Raw genomic sequence first — 25,975 nt, 5'->3', positions numbered from 1 at the left:
CTTGATTGAAAAATTGTAAAGTCACTCAAAGTTGGGTGACAATCCAGTAGAGTTTGCTATTGGAAGTGACAGAAATGAATATTGTATAAAGATGAATATCCTGAAATAATTCTAATCCAATCATCTAATCTGTGACTCTGTATTTCATGTTATAAATCGTGTTTTTGAAATATGAGCTACATCTACTCTCTGACATTTTCTTCATAATCTAAGCCATTTAGATTATACCCATCTAAACGATATAATAAAATAACCAGTCTGTAACCTTTCCCCTCTAATTTGTCCTTGATAGCCCTAGGCAAACAATATCTTTGCAAATGCATCCAATAAATCAAACTGAATTTACTGAATTTATCCTGCAAGGGTTTCCAGGATCCGCTGCATTGCAGAAGTATCTCTTTGTCCCAATTCTTTTTATCTACCTTCTCACAATCATTGGAAATATCCTCATCGTTGCCATTGTTCTCCATGATCCTCACCTTCATAATCCCATGTATTTCTTCTTGGGGAACTTTTCCTCTTTGGAGGTTTTATATGTCACCACCTTGTCACCGAAGATGTTGGCTGACTTTCTAGCAAAGAAGAAGTCCATCTGTTTCTACTGTTGCATCATTCAAGCCTTTCTCCACTTCTTCCTTGGAGCCACAGAATTCTGCTTGCTTGCTTCAATGTCCTTTGATCGCTACATCGCCATCTGCAAACCTTTGCATTACAGCGTTATCATGAATTACAGACTTTGTCTCCAGCTAGCTTTGGGCTCATGGTTGGGAGGGTTATTAACTGTCATTCTCCAGACGGTTTTACTGTGCCAGCTTCCATTTTGTGGCCCGAATACAATCAACCACTTCTATTGTGATGTGACTCCCTTGCTGGGTTTAGCTTGTGCTAATACAGATCTGCTTGAACAGATGGTGTTGGTGGGATCAGTCCTTCTTCTGTTCAGTACCTTCTTATTGACTGCAATCTCATATAGCTTCATCATCTTCACCATAATGCACATCTCTTCATCTTCTGGGAGACAGAAGGCTTTCTCTACTTGTGTTGCTCACCTTACAGTTGTATCCATTCAGTATGGAACCGTAATGTTCATGTATGTTAAGCCCAATTCCAGTTCCTCTTTGGAAATAAATAAGGTGGTTTCTGTACTTAATACCATTGTAACCCCTCTACTCAACCCTTTTATCTACACTCTGAGGAACAAGGATGTCAAAGAAGCTCTGAAAAAAATGGCATGTATTAATGAAAAAATGTTTTGTTGAGTGTTATAAAATTTACCATAAAATTAAAGCTTATTTAAAAGGAAGTGATTTGATTCCCAGATGGGATGAAGAAGGTTTATTTTCAGCTCAAGATGCTGATATTCATCAGATGTATATTTAGTGGCTCCATTTTGCTACAGTTGTAGTCCAACTGAGATTTGTGTTAGAGAGAAAATTACCCATCTCATCCCACTTATGACTGTATGAGTGTAACTTGTTGCTTGCATCCTTATGATTTATCTTCTAGGTCTTCTGAGTCTTTTAGTCAAACTGGTCAATCAGGATACCCTATACCCAGGGTGTAAAACTTGATTTCATTGAGGGCTGCATAGGGTTGTAGTTGACCTAGAGGAATCAGGTGGGCATGACTGGGATGGGCATGGTTTGGGTGGGCATGGTCTGGGTGGGCATGGTCAGATGAACATCCCTTGTGTGATGGGGCATCTGTAGTGGTCTAGTTGGGGCTGGGGGACTCTATTGTCTCCAGTGGAGGAACCTGAGAACAGGGTGAATGCTAAGTCCTTGTTTGCCAGAGGAACTTTACCATCTCTCACAGGCCACACGGATGATCCCCAGATGGCCATCCAGGCTGCCCAGAGTCCTGAACAATGAAGAGCAAGCACCCAGCACAGCACAACCCAACCTTCCCCAAGGGGGCACTCAGCTGTGCTTACTTCCTCCTTGAGGCTGCTACTGCTGTGCTTGATCTTCTTGGCCAAATTGCTCATGGTGTGTGCAGGAGGGCAAAGTGTGTGGGTCAGAGGGAGGCCCACATCCTCTCCATGTGTGGAAGCTCAGCTTTGTAAACCAAAGCATCCTCAGCAATAGGATGGGTGACCACCAGAAGAGGTCAGGAGAAGGAGACAAGGGAATAATGAAAGGACAGCAGAGCTAAGGCGAAGGGCTAAGGCAAGACTTTCTTCCGATTCTCCTTTCCTCTTATTATAATCTCCTTCCTTCCTTCCTTCCTTCCTGTCCGGAATTTCTTTTTTTTACTTCTTAGTTGGTTTTCCTCTTGGCTAGCTTCTATCCATTGCTTCTTGTCCTGCATTCATGTGCTTTGGAGAGTAGGATGAGCTCTTGTTCTTTAGGGTAGCTCCTCAAATATTGGAAGACTCCCATCATGTCAGCCCTAATCTGTCTTTTCACTACTGTAGACTAGAGTAGACAAACCCATTTCCAGCAATTTTCCAGACACCCTAAACATCTTCATTGTTCTTCTCTGCATTCTCAACATTTTTTTAATATAATGGTTGACCAAAACATGATTTAAAATTCCTAGTGTGATTTTACCAAGGCATTATACACACCTTAACTGTGAGATCAGTGTATCTGCCATTCTTCAGAAGGAGGGGGTTTGATTCTTGACACCTTCCACTTCTAATTATTTTATTTTTATTAATTTTATTAATTTTATTTATATGCTGAATTTATATTCCAATTATCCTTTCTATGTATCTCATATCCTGCCTTGCATTCTTTTATAACATTTAACTTGCTTTATAATTGTTGCCTGGTGCCTTAATAGCCAGATGATTTTTCAGTTCTTGGGGAATGTGAGGGGAGGGTGGGCCATGTGGACTGCATTGCCAGAAGATGACCCTGATAAAGTTTGTTTGTTTGTTTGTTTGTTTATTCATTTATTTATTTATTCATTCATTCATTCATTCATTCATTCATTTATTCATTTATTCATTCATTTATTTATTTAGATTTGTATGCCACCCCTCTCCGTAGACTCGGTGCAGAATTACAGTTGTGTTATCTGTTTCTCAGAATGGCTGGTACAGTAACGTCTTCATACTTGTTTTGCCCCAGCTATCAACCAAAGAAAACAAAGCACACACTCAGTTTGTTCAAACCTATATTTAATTGATTAACTACTAATAATAAACTGGCTTATTAGTGTTCACACACAAATAAATCTTAAATCAGCTTTGCATTAACAGCTGGCACAAGTCCATAAAGTTAGAAAGCAAAAGTAAGTAATTTGTCCTGGATATCACAGGAAACTTATGGAGGTTGGCAAGATGCCTGGAATCAGTCCACAATACCGAAGTCAAAACAGATAAGCCGAGTAGAGGCTTTCCAAACAAGAGGCATATGAACGAACAAACTGTTAAACAAGTTGTTTCCTGCAGAGTTTTTCCTTCTCTGAAATTCCTTAAATAGGCTTGGGGTATGGCCAATTGGCCCCAAGCCTACTCCTGAGGAGACCTCCTCCTGAATAGTCATTCCTGCCTTTCCCAGCTCTGCATGTTCTTGTATTAAGAAAAGGCTCCTCCTCTTCTTCCTCGTCTCTGCTGTGAGGTGCTGGAGGTCCCAAAGGCTCTAGCTGAATCTCTGCCTCTGGCACTGAGGCCTTGCCAGCCTCCTCACTGTCTGGCTCAGGTGCCAGTTGTACAGTCTACTCGCACATCACATCACTGGTCTCATAACAGACAGGGTCCACTACCAGCTGCACGGGCTGCTGGTGGGTCATAACACCACCTGGGGATTGGCTGAATCAATATCAGACTGTTGGGAGGGGTTGCTAATTTCCTTTATCCTAACTGCATGCTCTGAGATTCCTCAAAGCTTGCGGGAGAGACCAACTCTTACACTAACATTTTTTTTTTGTTCTGAGCAAGACATACGGAATACGCTTTGATTACGCCAGCCTTTGTGTTGTAGTGGCAGGCAAGGGTTCTTTTTGGAGAGGGGGTTTTTTTTGCATCAGTTTTCTCAAGTACCACCCCATCTCTCTCCATCTCAGCCAATACCATTGGGGATTCCAGCCAGCTGGTTGACCCCAGGCAAGAGGAATCACCTCTCTGCTGCTGGCGTCAAGGTGGCGGTGTCCTTTCACAACTCCCTGATGATTACCAAGGTGGGATTCACTGCCAGACCCAAACCATATATTCCCAGATAAAAAGCTGTATCCCATGGAATTTGGTCCATGGGTAACTAGTGCAGAAATGGGGGGCTGGGGAGAGAATCCTGTAGAAAAATGTAACTCTCTCTCTCTCTCTTTCACCTCTGAGTAGTAAACAGACTTCTAGAAAATGATGTTGGTAGTGGTGGTGGTGGTGGTGCATTAAAACTTGAAACCAAAAACATTTACTACCAGTGATGTGGCCGTGGCTTGATGGGCATGTAGGGAAGGATACTGAAAATCTCTATTCCCTCTCCACTCCAGCTGCAAAATCCCCATTTCCTCTAGATAAGCTGGGACTCAGGAGGTAGATAATAGATGGTATTTACTGGTTCTCCAAACTACTCAAAATGTCCACTACTGGTTCTCCAGAACTTGTCAGAACCTGCTGAACCCCACCTCTGCTTGAAATACAATTTTAAATCATTTGGATTCTGTTTTGCCTTGCTTGCATTACTAAAGTTCCCAAAGGTTATGTTGGTGTCTCTCTGATGATTTGTTCTCCTTGGTGTAATAATTAAAAAGTACTGAAATATTTTCCCCCTATACAGCAAAAATGTTCTTCAGAACCTTTGATGGAAAATCCATATCTTCATTACTGAGTGAGTACAAGTTGAGAAGTTTAGGGATGAAGCATAAGAACATCTATTCTGGATTTAATCATGCCTCAACCTGGCATCAGGAAGTAAATCACAGTCTCCAAGAAAGTTTTCAACAGAAAATACTAGCTGTAACTTAGGGTGAGCTATGGAGTTCTAACAGCTCTCTGATCTTGGCTGTTAGCTTACCAAGATTGTATTACCATCATGGAGGATGTACAAAGACTAGATTATTTGCCTAAATTAATTTGGGGAAAAGAAAAATAACCGCCAACCTCTTGCTTCTTGAATTAATCTGAGTATCTACACAAGTGAGTTTTGGATTTTCTTTAATATTTTTTCACAGATGAATAGTTGGCCATATTCTTGCAGAAAAAGAACAAATTAATTAAAGTGGTAAATGGGTATAATAAATAATCTACCGAGTTTTATTATCCACTTAGTTAAAATAAAACCAAGTTTTATTATCTACTTAGTTAAAAAACTAAATTAAAAATATAATCTACCAAGTTTTTCATAAATTCCTAAGTAAGTAGCTGAATGCTGGTTAATTAAAGGATAATAATAGCACATTAAAACACGATTATCTTTCCGGTGCATGCACATTTCACTAAAAGCTTTGGAAAATGTAAATATTATTTTCTATTCCTACTGAATTTGGTTCTAGGTCCTAAAAAAGTGGACCTGCACCTTTGGGGAAAATGTGATGATGATGATCATGATGGCGATAATGGATTGAACTTGCTTCTAGACCAAAGGTTTGCATTGGGTCAGGTTGGCTGATAAAACATCAAACTGTAAAACAATAATCCCAATGAAATATCCCTCTGATATTGCTGAATGATTATTCTTCTCTTAGATGAATAGGTTTGGGATGGAGAACCAAACAGTTGTGGCTGAATTCATTTTACTGGGATTTCCCAGTATCCTAAAAGTAAGATTTCTGGTGTTTGTGGGTGTCTTGATCATCTATATCTTGACCATCACTGGGAATATTGTCATTGTTGCAATTGTGGCTTATGACCCTAGTCTCCATAAGCCAATGTACTTCTTCCTCAGCAACCTCTCATTCCTAGGAATCATGTATGTGACAGCTACAATCCCTAAACTTTTGGCCAATTTACTCACCATGAAGAAATCAATTACCCTGACTGGTTGCAAAGCTCAAGCTTTTTCCCATTTTTTCCTAGGGGCCACAGAATTCTTTCTTCTCACTGCTATGGCGTATGACCGTTACATGGCCATATGCCACCCACTTCATTATCACACAATCATGAGTAGCAAATTTTGTGTTCAACTGGCTTGTGGATCCTGGTTTGGTGGCCTGATGACTGTCCTGGTACAGACCATTCTTGTGTTCCAACTTCCATTCTGTGGCCCCAATACTATCAATCACTTCTATTGTGACGTTGGACCATTGCTAAAGTTGGCTTGCACTGACACTCATCCCATTGAATGGATAATCTTTGTTATTGCCACTGTTGTGGTGTTCAGCAATTCCCTGTTGACGGTGGTTTCATACATCTTCATAATTTCCGCTGTGATGAAAATCCCATCCATTTCTGGAAGACAAAAGGCTTTTTCTACTTGTATCTCTCACTTAATTGTTGTTGTTCTGTTATATGGGGCAATTATTTTTATATATGTCAGACCAACGGGTCATGCATCATTAAACATGAACAAGGTAGTTTCCCTTCTCAATACTTTGGTCACACCATTGCTCAACCCTTTTATTTATACCCTAAGGAACAAAGAAGTTAAAGATTCTCTGAAAAGGGGGTTAACCTGGAAGAAAGGATTTGAGAACAGCCATAAGTAAATTTTAAAAAATGGGGAAAAAATGACTGATTAAATAACTGTGGAGCACTAGAAATCTAATTCATCTTAGCACTTCATGCATTGCTTTATATTTGGGTCTAGAATAGAATAGAATAGAATTTTATTGACCAAGTGTGATTGGACACACAAGGAATTTGTCTTGGTGCATATGCTCTCAGGGTGGGGGCAATTTGAATCGCTGGGGGAAATTGATTCCAGAGGACCGGGGCTGCCACAGACTAGGCTCTCCCCCTAGGTCACGCCAGACGACATTGTTTAGTTGACGGGACCCAGAGAAGGCCAACTCTGTGGGACCTAATCGGCCACTGGGATTTCTGCGGCAGAATAGGTATTTGAAATTGTGTACTGATCTTTAGATATAATTCAGATAGGAAGTTGGATTCCTAAGATTATATGTTTCTATGTTATGTCATGACAAGTTTTTGTGTGTGTTTATATGATGTGCATACGTGTGTGTATGTATATATCTGTGTATGTATAAATAGATTAAAGTAGATCAGCTGAACACATACAACTTTGCTACATGGAAATTGGCAAGATTGTACAGAATTTAAAATCTGAAACTCAAGACAGGTGAATAAGCATCAGAATCAGAATAGAGCTTTGAGAGTCTTCCAGATTAAATAGATGCAACATTGAAATGGCTTAGAAATTAAGGTGAAGAAGGTTTGCTAAATCCTACTATGGAGAGCCTTCTCCTAAGATTTACCCATGCGTGTGCAGGACTTTCATAGACTCCCTGATTCTTGCAGTTGTTGATGTGGTATTTGGAAATATGGATGGATGGATGGATGGATGGATGGATGGATGGATGGATGGATGGATGGATGGATGGATGGATGGATAGATAGATAGATAGATAGATAGATAGATAGATAGATAGATAGATAGATAGATAGATAGATAGATGGGGAGGGAGAGAGAGGGAGAGAAAGAGGAGAATCCCACTTGCTCCATCATTTTAGGATTGTACTATTTGGAATTGGCTAGTTTATTTTACAGATGAATCATTATAGATGAAGAAATCCATAACTGTCCTGGAGATTCTTAGTCATCCATATCATGGTTGTTTCTGCCAGTAAAACTGTGCATGTCACCCACACTTATGGCAAAAGGGAAGCTTGGACTGCTCTGGGGATGTTGCATTGAAGAGGCTTGTGTTTTGAAAAGGTGTTGGGCAATTCCTATTGTGGTTTAATGGCTTTGTACTGGTTTGGATATTCAATGATTGTCGAATCCTACAATTCTGCCTTTAACAGGTTAACAGAATTGGAAGGGACCTTGTAAGTCATCTAGTCCAACCTCCTACCCAAGCAGGAGACCCTACACCATTTCTAACAAATGGCAGTCCTATCTCTTCTTGAAGTGATGAAGATCCCACAATTTCCAAAGGAAACTTATATTCTATTGGTTGATTGTTCTCACTGTCAGAAAGTTCCTCCTTATTTCTAGGTTGAATCTCTCCTTGGTCAATTTCCATCCATTATTGCTTGTCTGCCATTCATGTGTTTTGGAAAATAGCTTGACCCCCCTCTCTTTTCTATGCAGCCCCTGCATAGAATATTGGAACACTGCTAATCCTTCTCTTCACTAGACTAGCCATGCCCACTTCCTGTATCTGTTCTTCATATGTTTTAGTCTCCAGTCCCCTAAACATCCTGGTTGCTTTTTCTCTTGAAGTTGTTTTGCTTGTCATCCAAGAAGCTCCATCACTTCTGAGTTGATGGTAGGGATGAGTGTAAGGATTAATTCAGACAAATGGTTATCCAACAACTTCCAGTATTGAATAGTTTGACTTTCTCATTTTGTGGCAACCCCTGAAATATTGCAACACTGCTATCATGACTCTCCTAATCCTTTTCATTAAACTAAACTGTTTTAGCCTCCAGTCCCCTAATCATCTTTGTTGCTCTTTTCCTTGAAGATATTTTGCTTCTCATCCAAGAAGCTTCATCACTTCTGACTTGATGATAGAGAGGAATGTAAGGATTAATTCTGACATTAACTAATCCTTCCATTTCCCCACTCACCCACCCCATGCTATCTAGTCAGAACTGATTAAGCTTCTTGGAGGAAAAGAAAAACATCTTCAAGGAAAATCAAAGGCAGTCCAGTTACCTTTTGAAAAAAGCACCGTTCAGCTCTTCTTTATTGAGTAAGATACTTTTTCTGATACACTAAATGCACTATAGTGTATGTCGGATATGTAAATACTTTATAAATATGTTGATGTTCTGGTTATAAATCAGTATGAATGAATGTTGTTGGGTGGCGGGAGCACATTTCACTGGGCACTGTTTTGTGTTGTATGAATTCTTTATATTACAAAAATCAATAAATTTTTTTTAAAAAAAGATATTTTTTTTTTAAATTTGTTCTTTTGTTTCAGGAAAAAAAGGAAGATGACCAGTGTAACTTCTGAAATATCAACTTAAACACTGAAATGTAATGTGCACCTGAATTTTGACATTGCTTTAGTGACTTTTCAGAATTCTTGGCAGAATAAACTGCAAATGATAAAATTCAATTATCCCCCCCCCACTAAACATGTAGGTATTGTAACAGTAATCATCAGTTCAGAAGTTTTAAATCCTACACCCTTTTTACAACAATGGAGCCTAGGAATATGTCCAGAGTAACTGAATTCATCCTATTAGGAATTCCCTTTCTGTATGATTTTCACCTAGTCTTTTTTGTGGTGGGTCTGCTTATTTTCCTTGTATCCATCATTGGGAATGGATTCATCCTCATCATTGTTGCAACTGAGCCAAAACTTCAGACCCCAATGTACATCTTCCTGAGCAACCTTGCTTTCTTGGAGATCTGCTATTCTTCCACTGTGGTACCCAAATTACTACAGACATTTATACAAAACCAAACTACCACCTGTTTCCATTGTTGCTTTACCCAACTACTTTTCCACTTCAGTTTTGGTAGTAGAGAACTTTTCATCCTCACTGCTATGGCCTTTTACCATTATATGGCCATCTGCAAGCCCCTTCAGTATCCCATCATGATGTCCAAACATGTGTGCTTTCAAATGATTTTGGCCACCTGGTATGCCAGTGTATTTATTGTCTCTTTCCCTTATTTTATGGTTCAGAGGTTGCCGTACTGTGGGTCCAATATTGTGGACAGTTTCTTCTGCGATTTTGGTCCTCTGGTGAGCCTTGCCTGTGCAGTACACTTTATTCTTTCTGTTTTGTATTTTGTAAAATTCTAAAAAAAATCAATAAAAAATTATATTAAAAAAAAGACATCTTCATTGAGCTGTCTGCTAAAACCTCAATATCCCTTTCTTTGGTTGTCGCAGAAAGTTTGGTCCCCATCAGTTGGTGGGTATAACTGGAGTTCTTTGCCCTGATATGCATACCTTTGGGTTTGTTTAGGTTAAAAATCACACACAACCACCTCCAATTCCACTGTCACATCCTGCTCAATGTCAACTCCTAGTCCCTCATCCACTTTGACTTCCAGTTCCATGGAGACACAGCCACCAGCAACTGTCAATGTCAGCTGCACATCTATGTGTGATGGCTCCCCATTCCCTTGCTCATATCCACCACATATACGTAGCTAAAATCTACCCAGTGGGATGCCCAGGAAAAGCCGTGAACACTTGTAATGCTAGCCTCGTAGAGTAGCAGATCGTTATCCAAATCCAAGGCCTCAAACTGCAGATGAATATCTCTGAAACCTTACCACTCTCAGAAATAACAGAGCACCCAACTTGAAGCATACCAAGGACACTTTGCAACTCCGAAAGACAGCCCTGTCCTAAGGGCAATGGTGCTCCAGACTAGCAAAGAAGACAATGACTTAGCCATGTCATTAGAGAACAAATGCCAGACAAGAGTAGTTTCCAATGTGAATGCTCAGCCCCAGAGCTGTTCTTCAGAAACCAGAGTCTATAGCAAGGAGGGTGCCTTCCAAGTTCCAGTTCCTGTTCTGGCTCCTGCTCCTGACCCAGATCCTAATCCTGTTCCAGTGCCTGTTTCTGTTCCAGCTCCTGCTCCTGTCCCAGCTCCTACTCCCTTTCAAGTTTGTTTGTTTGATTGATTGATTGATTGATTTGTGTTCCACCCCTTTCCAAGGACTTGGGGCAGCTCACAACATATCAAAAAGTACAAGACAATATATATCTCAAAAAATCCAATTAATGTGATTAAAGAACTTAAAAACTCCTATATATTTTTTTAAAAAAAATTCATCACCATTCACTTTATAAATACAGTGGTACCTCGGTTTCCGAATGCTTCTCAGTTTGAACAAATCAGTATTCGACCAGGAAATTCAAGAAACTTTTACCCTGAAATCCGAATAAATATTTGGAACTCGAACACTATAGAGAGCTGAAGACAGAAGCCGGCAAGCTACACACAGAGAGAGAGAGCCAGGGACAGTAGTGGGTGAGCGAGAGAGCTGAAGATAGAAGCTGGCAAGCTACAGAGAGAGAGAGCCAGGGGTGAGCAAGAGAACTGAAGACCGAAAAGGGCAAGCTACACAAAGAGAGAGAGAGCCAAGGACAGTAGCAGGCAAGAGAGAGAGCTGAAGATAGAAGCCGGCAAGCTACAGAGAGTGGGGGGGTGAGCAAGAGAACTGAAGACCAAAGAGGGCAAGCTAGAGAGAGAGAGAGAGAGAGAGAGAGAGATGGGGACAGAAGCAGGCAAGCTAGAGGGAGAGACAACTGAGGAGGGGAATTTATTTTAAATTGTTTCGGTTCTCAACCAAATCGGTTCTCAACCACACTTCCAGAACGAATTGGGGTCGAGAACCGAGGTACCACTGTACACTAAAACAGGGGGCTAGGATCTATTGGCCCCAGGCCTGGTCACACTCAAACTCCTGCTCAAACTCCTGTTCCAGCTCTTGCTCCTGTTCTAGCTCCTACCACTATTCCAGTTCCTGCTCCAGCTCCTCTTCCAGCTCCTCCTCCTGTTCTAGTTGTACCTGTTTCTACTCCTATTGAGTGACAAGGACACAGTTTGAAACTCTAGGCACAAAGGATTTGTTTTTTCAAGCACTGCTCTGGTGTTACAGCGGCTCTCAAATGTTACAGCTCTAACACTTTTGCCAAAAAGCTCTACACAATGGACCTAGCTCTTTCAGATGATCCATTTCCATTATTTCAAAGTTGTTCTTTGAAAACATCCATACATAAATTACTAATTGGGCTATAGGAAACTATTACATCAGTTACAATATCCCTGAGGAGCCATTAAGGAAATAAAATTATCTGACTATATTCTGTCTTATTGGAAGACAATTGTGTGCAGAATCTTTCTGTACTAAAATTATCTTCACAACATGTTTGATGATGGCCAGGAGGGTAAGAAAGGAGATTTTATACACTTTTTTCTTGTTGAACAAGTTGTGGTTGACAATTTTGTATACCTCCTGTTGAAAAGTCAATCTAAGCATAATTCTGCATCATGAATGCAGATTTTATTTATTGACATTAAGTAAATATAATTAGAAATAGACAATTGAGTAGGTATTAACCCAGCTGTTCTCCTCGGGTCATATTTGACCCAAAATGAAATTTGAGACCCTTTAAAAAAATTTCCCTGCATATCTGAGACTTGAAATTACATGACTTTGTCTCATTTGAGGGTTTCTTTCTAAGGGTGGTGTGTTTTTCTCTGTGTGTGTGTGTTTAGTTTTTGCTGGGCAAAAAAAGTTACACTTGTGATCCTCGGGTCATATATGACCCGGACTAAAAAAAAGATTGGTTTTAGCTACTGGAATTGTACCTTTTTGAATACTGTTTTCACTAATATACTAATTTGAACATTTCTGAACAGAATGAAATGAAACCTGAAGTGAAAAAATTAATGCTTATTTGTTTATTTTGCTCAGAAAAGCCCGTCCCCCTGATTCTTTGTAATTTTTTTCAATTTATAGATAGAATAGCCTGAAAAATCAAAACTTTTTGACTATAATATGCATTGAAATTCTAATTTGAACATTTCTGAACATAATGAAATAAAAAAGGAAATGAAAAAAATGATGCTTATTTGTTTATTTTGCTCAGAAAAGGACATCACCCCCCCCAGCTGTGTGCAATTATTTCACTTTATATATAGATTAGCCTGCCAAATCAGAATTATTTGGACTCTCTTGGACATTGGCATACTACTTTAAACATTTCTGAACATAATGAAATGAAAAATGAAATGAAAAAAAAAATGGATTTGGCAGGCTAATTTATATATATAAAGTGAAATAATTGCACATAGCCGGGGGCGGCACTTCTGAGCAAAATAAAGAAATAAGCAATTTTTTTTTCACTTCAGTTTTCATTTCATCATGTTCATAAATGTTCAAATTAGTATGCTAGCAAAAAAAGTATTCAAAAAACCCGTTCCAGTAGCTAAAAACAACCTTTTTTTAGTCCGGGTCAATATGACCCGGAGGAGTACAAGTGTAACTCTTTTTTTGCCCAGCAAAAACTAACCACCCCCCCCCCCCCCCCTTAGAAAGAACCCCTCAAATGAGACAAAGTCATGTAATTTCAAGTTTCAGATATGCAGGGAACATTTTTTACAGGGTCTCAAATTTTATTTCCGGTCAAATATGACCCGAGGAGAACAGCAGGATTATACACTTGTACTCCTCCGGAAGTACATATAATCCTGCTTTTATAGAAAGCAAATTAAAAATTAGAATACCTTATGTTGTGATATAACAATCAAAGGAGATTTTAAAATTCAGGAATTGTTCAATTAAATATTTTATTATTATATAATATAGACAATTCTTAGATAAATTATAATAGGAGTAAGGACTCATCACCTCGAGGCTCGACTACTGTAATGCTCTCTACATGGGGCTACCTTTGAAAAGTGTTCAGAAATTTCAGATCGTGCAGAATGCAGCTGCGAGAGCAATCATGGGCTTCCCTAAATATGTCCATGTTATACCAATACTCCGCAGTCTGCATTGGTTGCTGATCAGTTTCCGGTCACAATTCAAAGTCTTGGTTATGACCTATAAAGCCCTTCATGGCATCGAACCAGAATATCTCCAGGACTGCCTTCTGCCGCACGAATCGCAGAGACCAGTTAGGTCCCACAGAATGGGCCTTCTCCGGGTCCCATCAACTAAACAATGTTGTTTGGTCGGGTCCAAGGGAAGAGCCTTCTCTGTTGCGGCTCCGGCCCTCTGGAACCAGCTACCCCCAGAGATCAGAATTGCCCCCACCCTCACCTTTCGTAAGCTCCTTAAAACCCACTTCTGTCGTCAGGCATGGGGGAATTGAGATATTCCTTCCCCCTAGGCCTATACAATTTATGCCATCCAAATGGTGTTTGCATCCTAAAGGCAACCAGACAAGCCTATTTGGCTTTAAAATGTTTTACTTCTCATTTCAAGTACTTCAGAACTGAAGAACCAGTTATTATTAAGAACTAGTTAATGACAACAACAACAACAACAACAACAACAACAGAGTTGGAAGGGATCTAGGAGGTCTTCTAGTCCAACCACCTGCTTAGTCACTTCAGGCAAATGGTTATCCAACATCTTCTTTAAAACTTCCAGGATTGGAGCATTCAGAACTTCTGAAGGCAAGCTGTTACTGATCAATTAACCTAACTGTCAATAAATTTCTCCTTAGTTCTATGTTGCTCCTCTCCTTGTTTAGTTTCACCCATTGCTTCTTGGTCTACTTTCAGGTATTTTGGAGAATAGCTTAACTCCCTCTTCTTTGTGGCAACCCCTGAGATATTGGCACACTATCATGTCTCCCCTAGTCCTTCTTTTCATTAAACTAGACATACAGTTCCTGCAACCGTTCTTCATATGTTTTAGACTCAATTCCCTTAATCATTTTTGTTGCTCTTTTCCTTGAAGATGTTTTGCTTCTCATCCAAGAAGTTTCATCACTTCTGAGTTGATGGTAGGGAGGAATGTAAGGATTAATTGTGACCTTAACTAATCCTTCCATTCCCCCACTCATCCACCCCATGCCTTTTGCAAAAAGTACCTTTTAGCTCTCATTTATTTAGTAATATATTTTTTTCTTCTTAAATGCATTCTTCTTTTATTTCAGGGGAAAAAAGGAAGATGGCCAGTGTAACTTCTGAAATAGCAAAACAAACACTGAAATATAATGTGGTGCACCTGAATTTTGACACTACCTTATTGACGTTGCATGGCATAATAGACTGCAAATGGTAACATTCATTTCCTTTTTTTTCATGTAGGTGTTATAACAGTAATCATGCATTTTCCAGACAGACAAATTTAGATAAATAGAACAGTTCAGAACTTTTAAATGAATGGTGCTTCCTTCCTACACACTTCCTTCATGCTTTGGGTTTTTATTTTCCTTCATTTTTTCCCGTTTACCAACTTTATTTGTCAATGCAATGTACATTTTAGCAATTTGTTTTTTAAAAAAATGCTAGATGTCATCTGAACTACTGCTGAGAAATCATTGACCATTTTCAAATGATGGAGCCTAGGAATATGTCCAGAGTAACTGAATTCATACTATTAGGAATTCCCTTTTTGTATGATCTTCACCAAATCTTCTTTGTGGTGGGTCTGTTCATGTATATTGTAACCATCCTTGGGAATGGATTCATCCTCATCATCATCGCAATTGAGCCAAGGCTTCAGACCCCGATGTACATCTTCCTGAGCAACCTTGCTTTCCTGGAGATCTGCTATACCTCTACTGTGGTACCCAAATTACTACAGACATTTATACAAAACAAGACTACTATCTGCTTCCATTGTTGCCTTATCCAAGGATTTTTCCACTTCTGTTTTGGTAGTACAGAGCTTTTCATCCTCACAGCTATGGCCTTTGACCGCTATCTGGCCATTTGCAAGCCCCTTCAGTATCCCATCATGATGTCCAAGCATGTTTGCCTTCAAATGACTTTGGCCACCTGGTATGCCTCCTTTGTGATTATATTTTTCCATTATTTTATGGTTTGGAGGTTGCCATTCTGTGGGTCCAATGTCGTGGACAGTTTCTTCTGCGATATCGGTCCTCTGTTGAGACTTGCCTGTACGGACACCCATCTAATTGAGTCTCTCAGACTGTTGGCTGCCATTGCCATTGTGATTATGACCTTGCTTCTTATAGTTCTTTCCTATGTTTTTATTATTGCCACCATCCTGCACATTCCTTCAGCTGTAGGACGGAAGAAGGCATTCTCTACCTGCACGTCACACCTGTTGATGGTGTCCATATTATATGGTGCTCTTCTCTTCATGTATGTGAGGCCCAATGTCCACTCCTCATATCACTTGACAAAGACTGTGGCGGTCTTGAACACCACTCTTACCCCAATGCTAAATCCTTTCATATACACAATTCGGAATGCCGATGTCAAAAAAGCTGTCCAGAATGTAATCCATAAAAGGAAAGGCACCTTAAATTGAAGTGAACAATACTTCCAGGACTCTGATAAGTTGTAGGAATGAGATGAAATTTAGAAAATGGTGGCCTCAATGACATTTGGAGTGAAACAATTGGAATTCAACTGGCAATAATTTCAGACTTTAAAAATGCTTTTTGGCTTCATAGTAAACACAGTTAGTCAACAACTCACGATGGCAATTTGAGCCCAAATAGTTGCTGAGATATTTCATTGTTAGTTTTGCTCCATTTGTTGCCATGCTTGATAAATGAATCTGAACTTGGAATGGAATTGAATAATAGAAATAGAAATTACACTGACCAAGTATGATTGGACACAGAAGGAATTTGTCTTGGTGCATATGTGTACATAAAAGAAAATATATCTTCATTAAGAATCATAAGGTACAACACTTAATGATTGTCCGGGTACAAATAAACAATTGAATCATATTAGGAACCAGTCAATATAAATTGTAAGGATAAAATTTTGTGAATCGTTCTTCAATTAGTAACATGGTTGCTAAGTGAATCTGGCTTTTCCTTTGACTTTGTTTTTCAGAACGTCGGAAGAGTGAATCACCTGGGATCACTGCAATCATCATAAATATGAATCAGTTGTTAAGTGTTTGAATTTTGAGTATGTGTCCATCAGGAGGCTGCAATGGTCATATTTTTGAGTGCCTTAATAATGTCAAATGGTCACTAAACAAATGCGGGCTGCCTATGTAGCTCAAGGTTTGTAAATACTGAACATGTTAATAGTATTTGTTGCAATTTTTTAATGTACAATCATAATCCTTAGGAAGAAATACATAAATTGGAATTTATATCCCAACTTTCTTCTTGAGGGTCACTCAAAGTAAAATAAATTAAAGGTGGTGATGGGGAATCATTTATTCCATGAAATCTACAAAAATCTTCCAAAATCTAGATTTCTGAACATTCATTAATGTTTATCCTAGCACAAGGCCATATATACGTCACATGTTTTTTTGCTGAATTTGAAAATTAAGGGAGACTAGGATAAATCTATTTTAGCCTTATTTTGGCCTCATCAGCTAGCCATACCCACTGGGACTTGAACCTGCAACCTTTGTCTTATAAGGCAGAGAATTATCCTCTAGGCCAGTGCATTCACTGGCTGGGGAATTCTGGGAGTTGAAGTCCAAATATCTTCAAGTTGCCAAGGTTGGGAAATACTGCTCTAGGCTACAGTATCCAATCCCTTCAGCTCTGCACCAGGGAAGGGTTACATATTTTGTGTCGAATCACCCTGGTGTGTTGAATACATACATACATACATACATACATACATACATACATACATACATACATACATACATACATACAGTATATCACAACACAATATCCAAAGAATTATTTATTTATTTAATTGGATTTATATGCTGCCCCTCTCAGAGGACTCAGGGCAGCAAAGCTTAGATCAAAATGTATTATGATTTTGACACCTTTGTCTTTTATCTAGTCAGTAACCCAAAAAATGGAAGGGATAATCACTTCTGAGTCTGTGCAGAGAATCGAAACTGAATACTTAAGCTTATGGCTGGGTGCGGCTCCAGTCTCCACTCTTCCACTCTGAACTCTGCAGAAATGAAATTAGCTGTTCTCTGCTCCCTGTAACTGATTGAAGAGGATTTCTACATGTGGCATTGTAAATATATATATACTGTATGTAACTATGTTTATAATAAAGGTTTATGAATCCCACTGAATCAGTCATCTTTGTGTGCTTCTGGAATTTTTTTTTTCCAGCAAACTTTAATGTTGTTAAGTGGTTCAAAGGTAACTCTTCAGATCGCTTGACAAAGACTGTGGCAATCTTGAACACCACTCTTACCCCAATGCTAAATCCTTTCATATACACAATTCGGAATGCTGAAGTCAAAAAAGCTGTCCAGAATGTAATTCATAAAAGGAAAGGCACCTTACATTGAGGTGAACAATAGTTCCAGGACTCTTATAGATAGTGGGAATGAGATGAAATTTAGAAAATGGTGGCCTTGGTGACCTTTGGAGTGAAGCAATTGGAATTCAAGTGCAAATAATTTCAGGCTTTAAAAATGCCATTTGACTTCATAGTTTACAACACAGATAGTAAACAACTCGCGACAACAATTTGAGCCCAAATAGTTGCTGAGACATTTCATTAAGTAGGTTTTGCTCCATTTTATGACTTTTCTTGCCATACTTGCTGTTCTGTCTGGGTCACTCCGGAAACCAATACCAACCCAAAAAGAGAAGCCAAACACACCGGTAAAAGGCAAAGGCAGTTTATAAAATTCAAGAAAAACACAGGTAACAGAAAATGTCCTTACAAACAGGAAAATGCTGTATCTTCAGATATATCCATGAAGGCAAAAGTCCATGCAGCAATACAGGATTCTTGCTGCCAAGCCGAGGCTGTAGATAGCAGACCTACACCTCCCATGGGTCTTCCAAACTGCTGGGCCACAAGCCAGGAACAGAGACGCCAAGAACAAAGCAGGACACCGTAACTCCAATTGATAACACTCCACATGGCTTCAAGGGCTTGCCTGCCTTTTAAACCCTCTGATGAGGACCACACCCAAACCCAGCTGTTTCTCATTCAATGGTGATAATATTTCTTTAACTGCTCCTTTCTTTGCTCTGAATGTCTCTGTCGCATGTCAATGACAGCTTGTGTGTCATCCCCTAATGATTCCAAGCTACTGGCTGGGGAGAGTCCCCCCCCCCCCGGGGCTCTCATGCTGGTCATCCTCATCCCATTCCTGGCTGTCCCCTCCCCCATCCGACTGCTCAGCCCCCTCCTCTTCGCTGTCATCCTCCTCCGGGCATGGAGCCAGCAGAGACACAGCTGGTCCCTGAGCAGCCTCAGGCTGAACCACAACACTTGCTAAGCGAATCTGAACCTGGAATGGAAAGAAATAGAAATAGAAATATGGAAATATGGAAATATGGAAATATGGAAATATGGAGACATGGAGACATGGAGACATGGAGACATAGAGACATAGAGACATAGAGACATAGAGACATAGAGACATAGAGACATAGAAACATAGAAACATAGAAACATAGAAACATAGAAACATAGAAACATAGAAACATAGAAACATAGAAACATAGAAACATAGAAACATAGAAACATAGAAACATAGAAACATAGAAACATAGAAACATAGAAACATAGAAACATAGAAACATAGAAACATAGAAACATAGAAACATAGAAACATAGAAACATAGAAACATAGAAACATAGAAACATAGAAACATAGAAACATAAAACATAGAAACATAGAAACATAGAAACATAGAAATAGAATTTTATTGACCAAATGTGATTGGACACACAAGGAATTTGACTTGCTGCATATTCTCTCAGTGTACATAAAAAAAAAAGATACATCCATCAAGAAGCATAAGGTGCAACACTTAATAATTGTTCGGGTACAAATAAGCAATCAAATAATATTAGGAACCAGTCAAAAAAAATTGTAAGGATACAATTTAGTGACTCGTTGTTCAATTAATAACATGGTTGCTAAGTGAATCTGGCTTTCCCATAGACTTCGTTTTTCAGAACGTCGGAAGAGTGAATCACCTGGGATCACTGCAACCATCATAAATATGAGTCATTTGTTAAATGTCTGAATTTTGAGCATGTGACCATCAGGAGGCTGCAATGGTCATATTTTCGAGTACCTTAATCATGTCAAACAGTCACTAAACAGTTGCTTGTAAGGACTACCTATGTAGCTCAAGGTTTGTAAATATTGGATATGTTAATAGTATTTGTTGTGACTTTTTTAATGTACAGTATAACCATAATCCTTAGAAGAAAGACATAAATTTGAATTTATATCCCAACTTTCGTCTTGAGTGTTATTTCAAATGAAATAAATTAAAGGTAGGTGTGTGGGGGGAAATCATTTATTCCAAGCATACAGCTAGTATATATCTGTACTACCTATACAAATGCTCAGGGTTTTTAAATTATGAACATGTCAACAATATTTGTTATGATTATTTTGTGCACAACTATAACTAAATAATGTCACTTGGCGGGACCCAGGGGAAGAGCCTTCTCTGTGGTGGCCCCGGCCCTCTAGAACCAACTCCCCCCAAAGATTAGAATTGCCCCCACCCTCCTTGCCTTTCCTAAGCTTCTTAAAACTCATCTCTGCCGCCAGGCATGGGGGGACTGAGATACTCTTTCCCCCTAGACCTTTACAATTTTATGCATGGTATGTCTGTATGTATGTTTGGTTTTATAATAAGGGCTTTTAACTGTTTTAATATTGGATTGTTATATGCTGTTTTTATTACTGTTGTTAGCCGCCCCGAGTCTATGGAGAGGGGCGGCATACAAATAAATGAATGAATGAATGAATGAATGAATGAATGAATGAATGAATAAATAAATAATCCTTAGGAAGCGGTTAACTTATTTATATAAAGGAAATGAAATATAATGAAATTATACTTTCCTGAAGGAAAGTTTTACATCACTTGCAATACCTCCGAGGACCTGTTAAGAAATCACATAAGGGGGAAAAAGGACTCTTCCTTCTATTCAATCTTACCAAACAGAGTTATATGTAAGGGTTCTCTTTGTTAATAGGATCACAAGAATATGCTGGTGTCTAATAGTGACTAAGAAGGTAGGAACAGAGATTATTTATTTGATGTAGGCTGTAATCTTGGTTAAAGAGTGTGCCTTTATCAACATCTGTAAAATTGATATTTGTGAAGAAGAAATCAACTTTTTTTTCTGCACTCAAAGTAGAAAGGTGGAAACTGGGATGACAGATAGCTACAATAAATAGCCAGCAAGAGAGAGTGTGTGTGACAGAGACAGGTGATAGATAATATAAGATAGGTGATAAATAGATGACAGATGGGGTATGAGATATGATAGATGAGATACGAGATATGATAGATGATAGATGATAGATGAGAGATGAGAGATGAGAGATGAGAGATGAGAGATGAGAGATGAGATGCGAGATGGATGCATGCATGCATGGATGCATGGATGCATGGACAGCAGATAGGCAGATAAATACATAGATGACAGGCAGATAGATACATAGATGATAGATGGATGATCATTGATGGGTGGCTGGGTGAGCAGAGGGATGGAGGATGGATGGATGGATGGATGGAAGGATGGAAGGATGAATAGACAGATAGCTAGAGAGAGAAAGATAAATGGATAGACAGATTGACAAACAGACAAATAGATGGAAAGACAGATAGACAGAAGGAGACAGACAGATATAGGCAAACACAAATGATAGATATATAGTTTAGATAGATAGATAGATAGATAGATAGATAGATAGATAGATAGATAGATAGATAGATAGATAGATAGATGATAGACAGACAGACAGACAGACAGACAGAGACTGAGCCATGATCTATAGATATTGTAGAATGTAGGTGATGCTGTTGACATGATAGCCATACCAAATTTTGGAATATAGCCTTGAAAATCATGCCTGAATGTTCTGTCATGGATGTGCTGATAGAACATCACAATTAGATCAGAGCCAAAACTGATTGTGGTTTAGCTCAATTTAATCAAGCACCATGAAATAAAATTCCTGTGAATGCAATGATAGTGGTTTTCTTTTCTTGTTGTATTAATCGGTTTGAATTGTGGAAGTGAGAAAGTTTCTAGGGACCCATTCGAGATATACGGTAGTCTGGGCCATTGATGATCCAGAAATTTTCCATCCTTCACTTCTAAGAAAAAGAAGTTCCAAAGGTTAATTCTTCCTATAAGATAAGAGGTATAGCCAGAGCTGTTATTCAACTGGTTCTTCTGGCAGTGTGAGCCCACTCACATTTTTTGGTGCTGGGCAAACTGATAGGTAAATTATGTGAATTCCATCTCTGGATATGACCCTAAGAAGCAAAAGTTAGCCACCTTCTCCACGTAACTATTCCTGCAGTGGAGGAAATGTTGTTTCGTGGTCAAGGGATAACCTTACAAAATCCGTTCTTGTGAAGGTAATTTGTAAACCGAGATGAACATTTAAAAAAGCAGCAATAGGGAAATATTTTTTACTTTTGTTTTGAAATTCAGTAAGTATTTGAGCCCTTGGAAATTAATAGAAAGGAATCAGGTAAGGTCGCCTGATTATTTATTGGATTTGTATTCTACTTCTTGTTCAGAAGCTCTAAGAAGCATGCATTTTTCCCATATCACCCTCCCTCCATCCATCCCCCCCCAAACAACGAAAATTTCCCTGCTATGAAATGTCTAAAAAGTAATAACATCTTTATATAAACCATCTTCCATTCCCAGCTTAAGCATGAATGCCTCATTCTAGTACCATAGATTGTTTGTAGCTGCTAAACCAGAGGTGGGTTCCTATTGGTTTGAACCGGTTCTATAGTACAGGTAGTAACTTGGTGGCCTTGGGTTGCTAGAACCAGCAGTGACCCAGACCTGCCACTCCCGCAAGTCAGTTCTCTAGGTGATGGTGTAGTTGTTGCGGTTTTATTTTGGCTTCTGTGCATGCACAGAAGCTTTTTTAAAGTACTGCAAATGTGCGTGCATGTCGCATCCCTGAGCGAACTGGCAGTAAGATATACCAGAACCCACACCTGGGCTAAACATTATTTTGAAAATGCAAAATGCTGAATTGGGACAGATTGTTCTCCTGTTGAGCTTAAGTATCTATGGGTGCCGGAATCTCACATGCTCAGAGTTCTAGGGATCCTAAGATATGGAATTGTCTTACCAATATTTAACCATGCTTATTCTACGGATGTAACACTACAGATTGATGAAGATGGGTTTCGCTCCTTAAGAACATGCTTGTAAAGCTATAGAAAGTTGTTACTGTTTGAAATCAATATGGTTTATGATTTGTAACCTGTAACAGCTGCTTTGAATCAAGGGAATGGAGTAACACACTCAGTGCTGCAGCAATGCTGAAAACCACCTTGTCATTTTAAAAAAAAAATCCATTGTAGTCTTTCTCCTTTGCTGTTTATATCTCTTTCTTCTCTCCTCTCCTTCTCCCTTCTCTTCTCCTCTGTTCTGTCCTCTCCATCCCCCTTCTCCTCTCCCCTCCCCTCCTCTCCTTCCTTTCTGTTCTCTTTCCTTCCCTTCCACTCTCCTCTGCTCTGCTCTTCTCTCCTCTCCTCCCCCTTCTTCTCTCTTCTCCTCTCTCCTCTCTTTCCCTCACCCCCTTCTTCACTCCTCTCCTTCTCCTCTACCCTCCCCTCCTCTTCTCTCCTTTCCTTCCCTTCTCTTCTCCTCTCTTCTCTCCCACTTCTCCTCTCCACACATTATCTTCTCTTTTCCTGTCCTCTCTCCCTCCCTCCCTCTCCTCCTCCTTCTGACCAGCCCCAAGGTGACTTGCTTTCCATCCTTTCAAGCTGGTAAAATATATATTTTAATGTTATGTTATGTTATGCCATACAGTGTGCCTTATTGTGATGCTTCTGATGTGAATAGACATACAAATCCCATTATTTTGCTTACATGATTATTGTTGTGGTTAGCTCTGGCCCAGCTCCTGCCCCAAGGAATGTGCAGGTGGATGTGGGGGAAACATCCACATGCCACAGGCCTGTTTTGCTCGGATGGAATCTGCCGATGAAGCCTCCTCTGACCAAGGAAGCATGAGTGACAGGGAAGAGGGGGTTTGGCAGACAGCCCAGGAGAAGATCAATCATCTGTCTCATCCCTGGATTCTGAACAAGAATTAATGACACATTCACGCATGCATAGAGTGATTCATAGGAGACAACAACTGAAGGATTATTACAAGAGAAAATGAGGCCACCTGTGGTTGGGTGGGGCTGCTGTAATTAGTGCTACAGATAAAAGTGCAGCCTGATGTTTTAGCCTCATGGCAGTTTATCTGATTCATTGTTTCATCAAGATCGTGGTTTTTGTGCTGTTCAAGATTGTGTGTGGACTCTGGACTTTAGAGTTGGACTCAATTTCCCAGTTATTGGGTGAGCAATTGGATTGCATTTAACCTGTGCCTTGTGTATACCAGAAAATCCCTTTGACTTTTAAAAAGGGAGCTGTTTCTATTTTTCTGTTTATAAAAACTTTTGGGGTTTCCTTTTATTGTGTGGTGTATGTCTTCCTGTACTAATTACCCTGTAATTACGGGCAGTTGAAACACGCCGGCAGAACATTATTATAAGAAGTAAATTGTCAATTGTGTGGGTCCACTTTTTGAAAGGTAATAATTTGAGTTTGCAAAACCTATCCCCATATGAAATTTCAGATATTAATCCTGTGTATCAGAATGTCATGTAATACAGTGTTCCCTCGATTTTTGCAGAGGATGCGTTCCGAGACCGCCCGCAAAAGTCGAATTTCCGCGAAGTAGAGATGCAAAAGTAAATACACCATTTTTGGCTATGGACAGTATCACAAGCCATCCCTTAACCCTTTAAATCCCTAAATTACCATTTCCCATTCCCTTAACAACCATTTACTCACCATTATTACTGGTACTCACCATTGAATAAGACACTTAGTGATCCTGATATTTATAAACATAATTATTTATTAACAATAGTTAATTTTTTTGTTATTTATTTGCAAAACCTATTAGTTTGGTGATGACATATGACGTCATTGGGCGGGAAAAACCATGGTATAGAAAAAAAAACCGCAATGTATTTTTTAATTACATTTTTTAAAAAAAACGTGGTATAGGCTATCCGTGAAAATCGAACCCGCGAAAATCGAGGGAACACTGTACTCCCTATCCTTTATTCAAGAAGATTTTTTTTTGTTCTTACACATGGTCTCCTTTTTATTGTAGGAATGAGGAAGATGGTCAATATAACATTGGTTGAAGAGTTCGTTCTTGTGGGATTTCCACAATTACATGAGCTGGCCATGGTGTTTTATACCATAGTTCTACTGATGTACCTACTGTCATTTCTAGGGAACGCTTTAATCATCTTTATTGTTATCATGGAACCCATGCTCCATACACCAATGTATTTCTTCCTCCTCAACTTCTCCCTGGCTGAGATCTGTTCCACATCAGCAGAAATCCCCAAAATGCTGACCAATATTATCTCTGGGAAAAATACCATCTGTTTTTCATGCTGTGTGGCACAATTTTTCACAGTCTTTGCCATGGGAGGGGTTGAGTTCCTGATGCTCTCGATCATGTCTTTTGATCGCTACATGGCCATTTGTAAACCTTTAATCTATAAAATGGTCATGACCAATCAATTCATCTTTCAGTTGGCTTTAGTGGCTTGGATTGCGGGGTTTCTGATTGTCTTTTCACAGTCTGTAGTGATATGGACATTTCCTTATTGCCGGGACAATGTCATTGACCACTTCTTTTGTGATGTCGGCCCCGTTCTGAAATTAGCCTGTGCTGATACAACTCTGATAGAGCTAATTGGCCTCATCTATGGTGCCACTTTCATGTGGGGATCTCTTGGTCTTTCCCTGGTATCATACACGCACATTGTAGCTGCTATAATCCGGATTTCTTCTGCCACTGGGCGCACCAAAGCCTTCCTCACCTGCGCCTCTCACCTCACGGTTCTAATTATCTTCTACACAGCCGACATGATCATGTACCTGCGTCCTTCTACACATGGTGATATTCAACTCAATAAAGTCATATCGCTTGTGCGCACAAGCTTTGTACCCATGTTAAATCCTTTCATCTACACAATCCGGAACAGTGAATTCAAGACAGCTCTTGACAAAACAATGAGATGGATGGTGGTTTTTTAGGACTGAGGAATGTTTATTATTATTATTATTATTATTATTATTATTATTATTATTATTATTATTATTATTATTATTATTATTATTTTAAAAAATAAAGAACTAAAAAGTTGACTTGTTGTGGTTTTATGCAACTATTAGCATTAATTCAAAGTGTTGGTTATGACCTATAAAGCCCTTCATGGCATCGGACCAGAATATCTCCGAGACCACCTTATGCCGCACGAATCC

The 25,975-nt window shown here is 39.3% G+C and overlaps 5 protein-coding genes across 5 annotated transcripts; all 5 read left to right on the top strand.

Moving 5' to 3' along the window:
- Nucleotides 1–317: 317 nt before the first annotated feature.
- Nucleotides 318–1,259, top strand: LOC139154286 (olfactory receptor 6X1-like). Its single transcript, XM_070728714.1, has one exon. The coding sequence runs from the start codon at nucleotides 318–320 to the stop codon at nucleotides 1,257–1,259; it is 942 nt and encodes a 313-aa protein (XP_070584815.1).
- A 4,387-nt stretch (nucleotides 1,260–5,646) lies between these two features.
- On the top strand, nucleotides 5,647–6,591 carry LOC139154285 (olfactory receptor 6X1-like). The gene has a single exon (XM_070728713.1). It carries the CDS (start codon nucleotides 5,647–5,649, stop codon nucleotides 6,589–6,591), a length of 945 nt encoding a protein of 314 aa, XP_070584814.1.
- A 2,631-nt stretch (nucleotides 6,592–9,222) lies between these two features.
- LOC139154284 (olfactory receptor 6X1-like) lies at nucleotides 9,223–9,834 on the top strand. Its single transcript, XM_070728712.1, has one exon. The coding sequence runs from the start codon at nucleotides 9,223–9,225 to the stop codon at nucleotides 9,832–9,834; it is 612 nt and encodes a 203-aa protein (XP_070584813.1).
- A 5,231-nt stretch (nucleotides 9,835–15,065) lies between these two features.
- Nucleotides 15,066–16,010, top strand: LOC139154490 (olfactory receptor 6X1-like). The gene has a single exon (XM_070729137.1). It carries the CDS (start codon nucleotides 15,066–15,068, stop codon nucleotides 16,008–16,010), a length of 945 nt encoding a protein of 314 aa, XP_070585238.1.
- An 8,807-nt stretch (nucleotides 16,011–24,817) lies between these two features.
- On the top strand, nucleotides 24,818–25,747 carry LOC139154283 (olfactory receptor 6X1-like). The gene has a single exon (XM_070728710.1). It carries the CDS (start codon nucleotides 24,818–24,820, stop codon nucleotides 25,745–25,747), a length of 930 nt encoding a protein of 309 aa, XP_070584811.1.
- The last annotated feature ends 228 nt before the right edge of the window (nucleotides 25,748–25,975 follow it).

This window comes from Erythrolamprus reginae, chromosome Z (genome assembly GCF_031021105.1).
Source record: "Erythrolamprus reginae isolate rEryReg1 chromosome Z, rEryReg1.hap1, whole genome shotgun sequence".
In the NCBI taxonomy this organism is placed as follows: Eukaryota; Metazoa; Chordata; class Lepidosauria; order Squamata; family Dipsadidae; genus Erythrolamprus; species Erythrolamprus reginae.
This window is presented reverse-complemented; position numbering and strand designations above follow the sequence as displayed.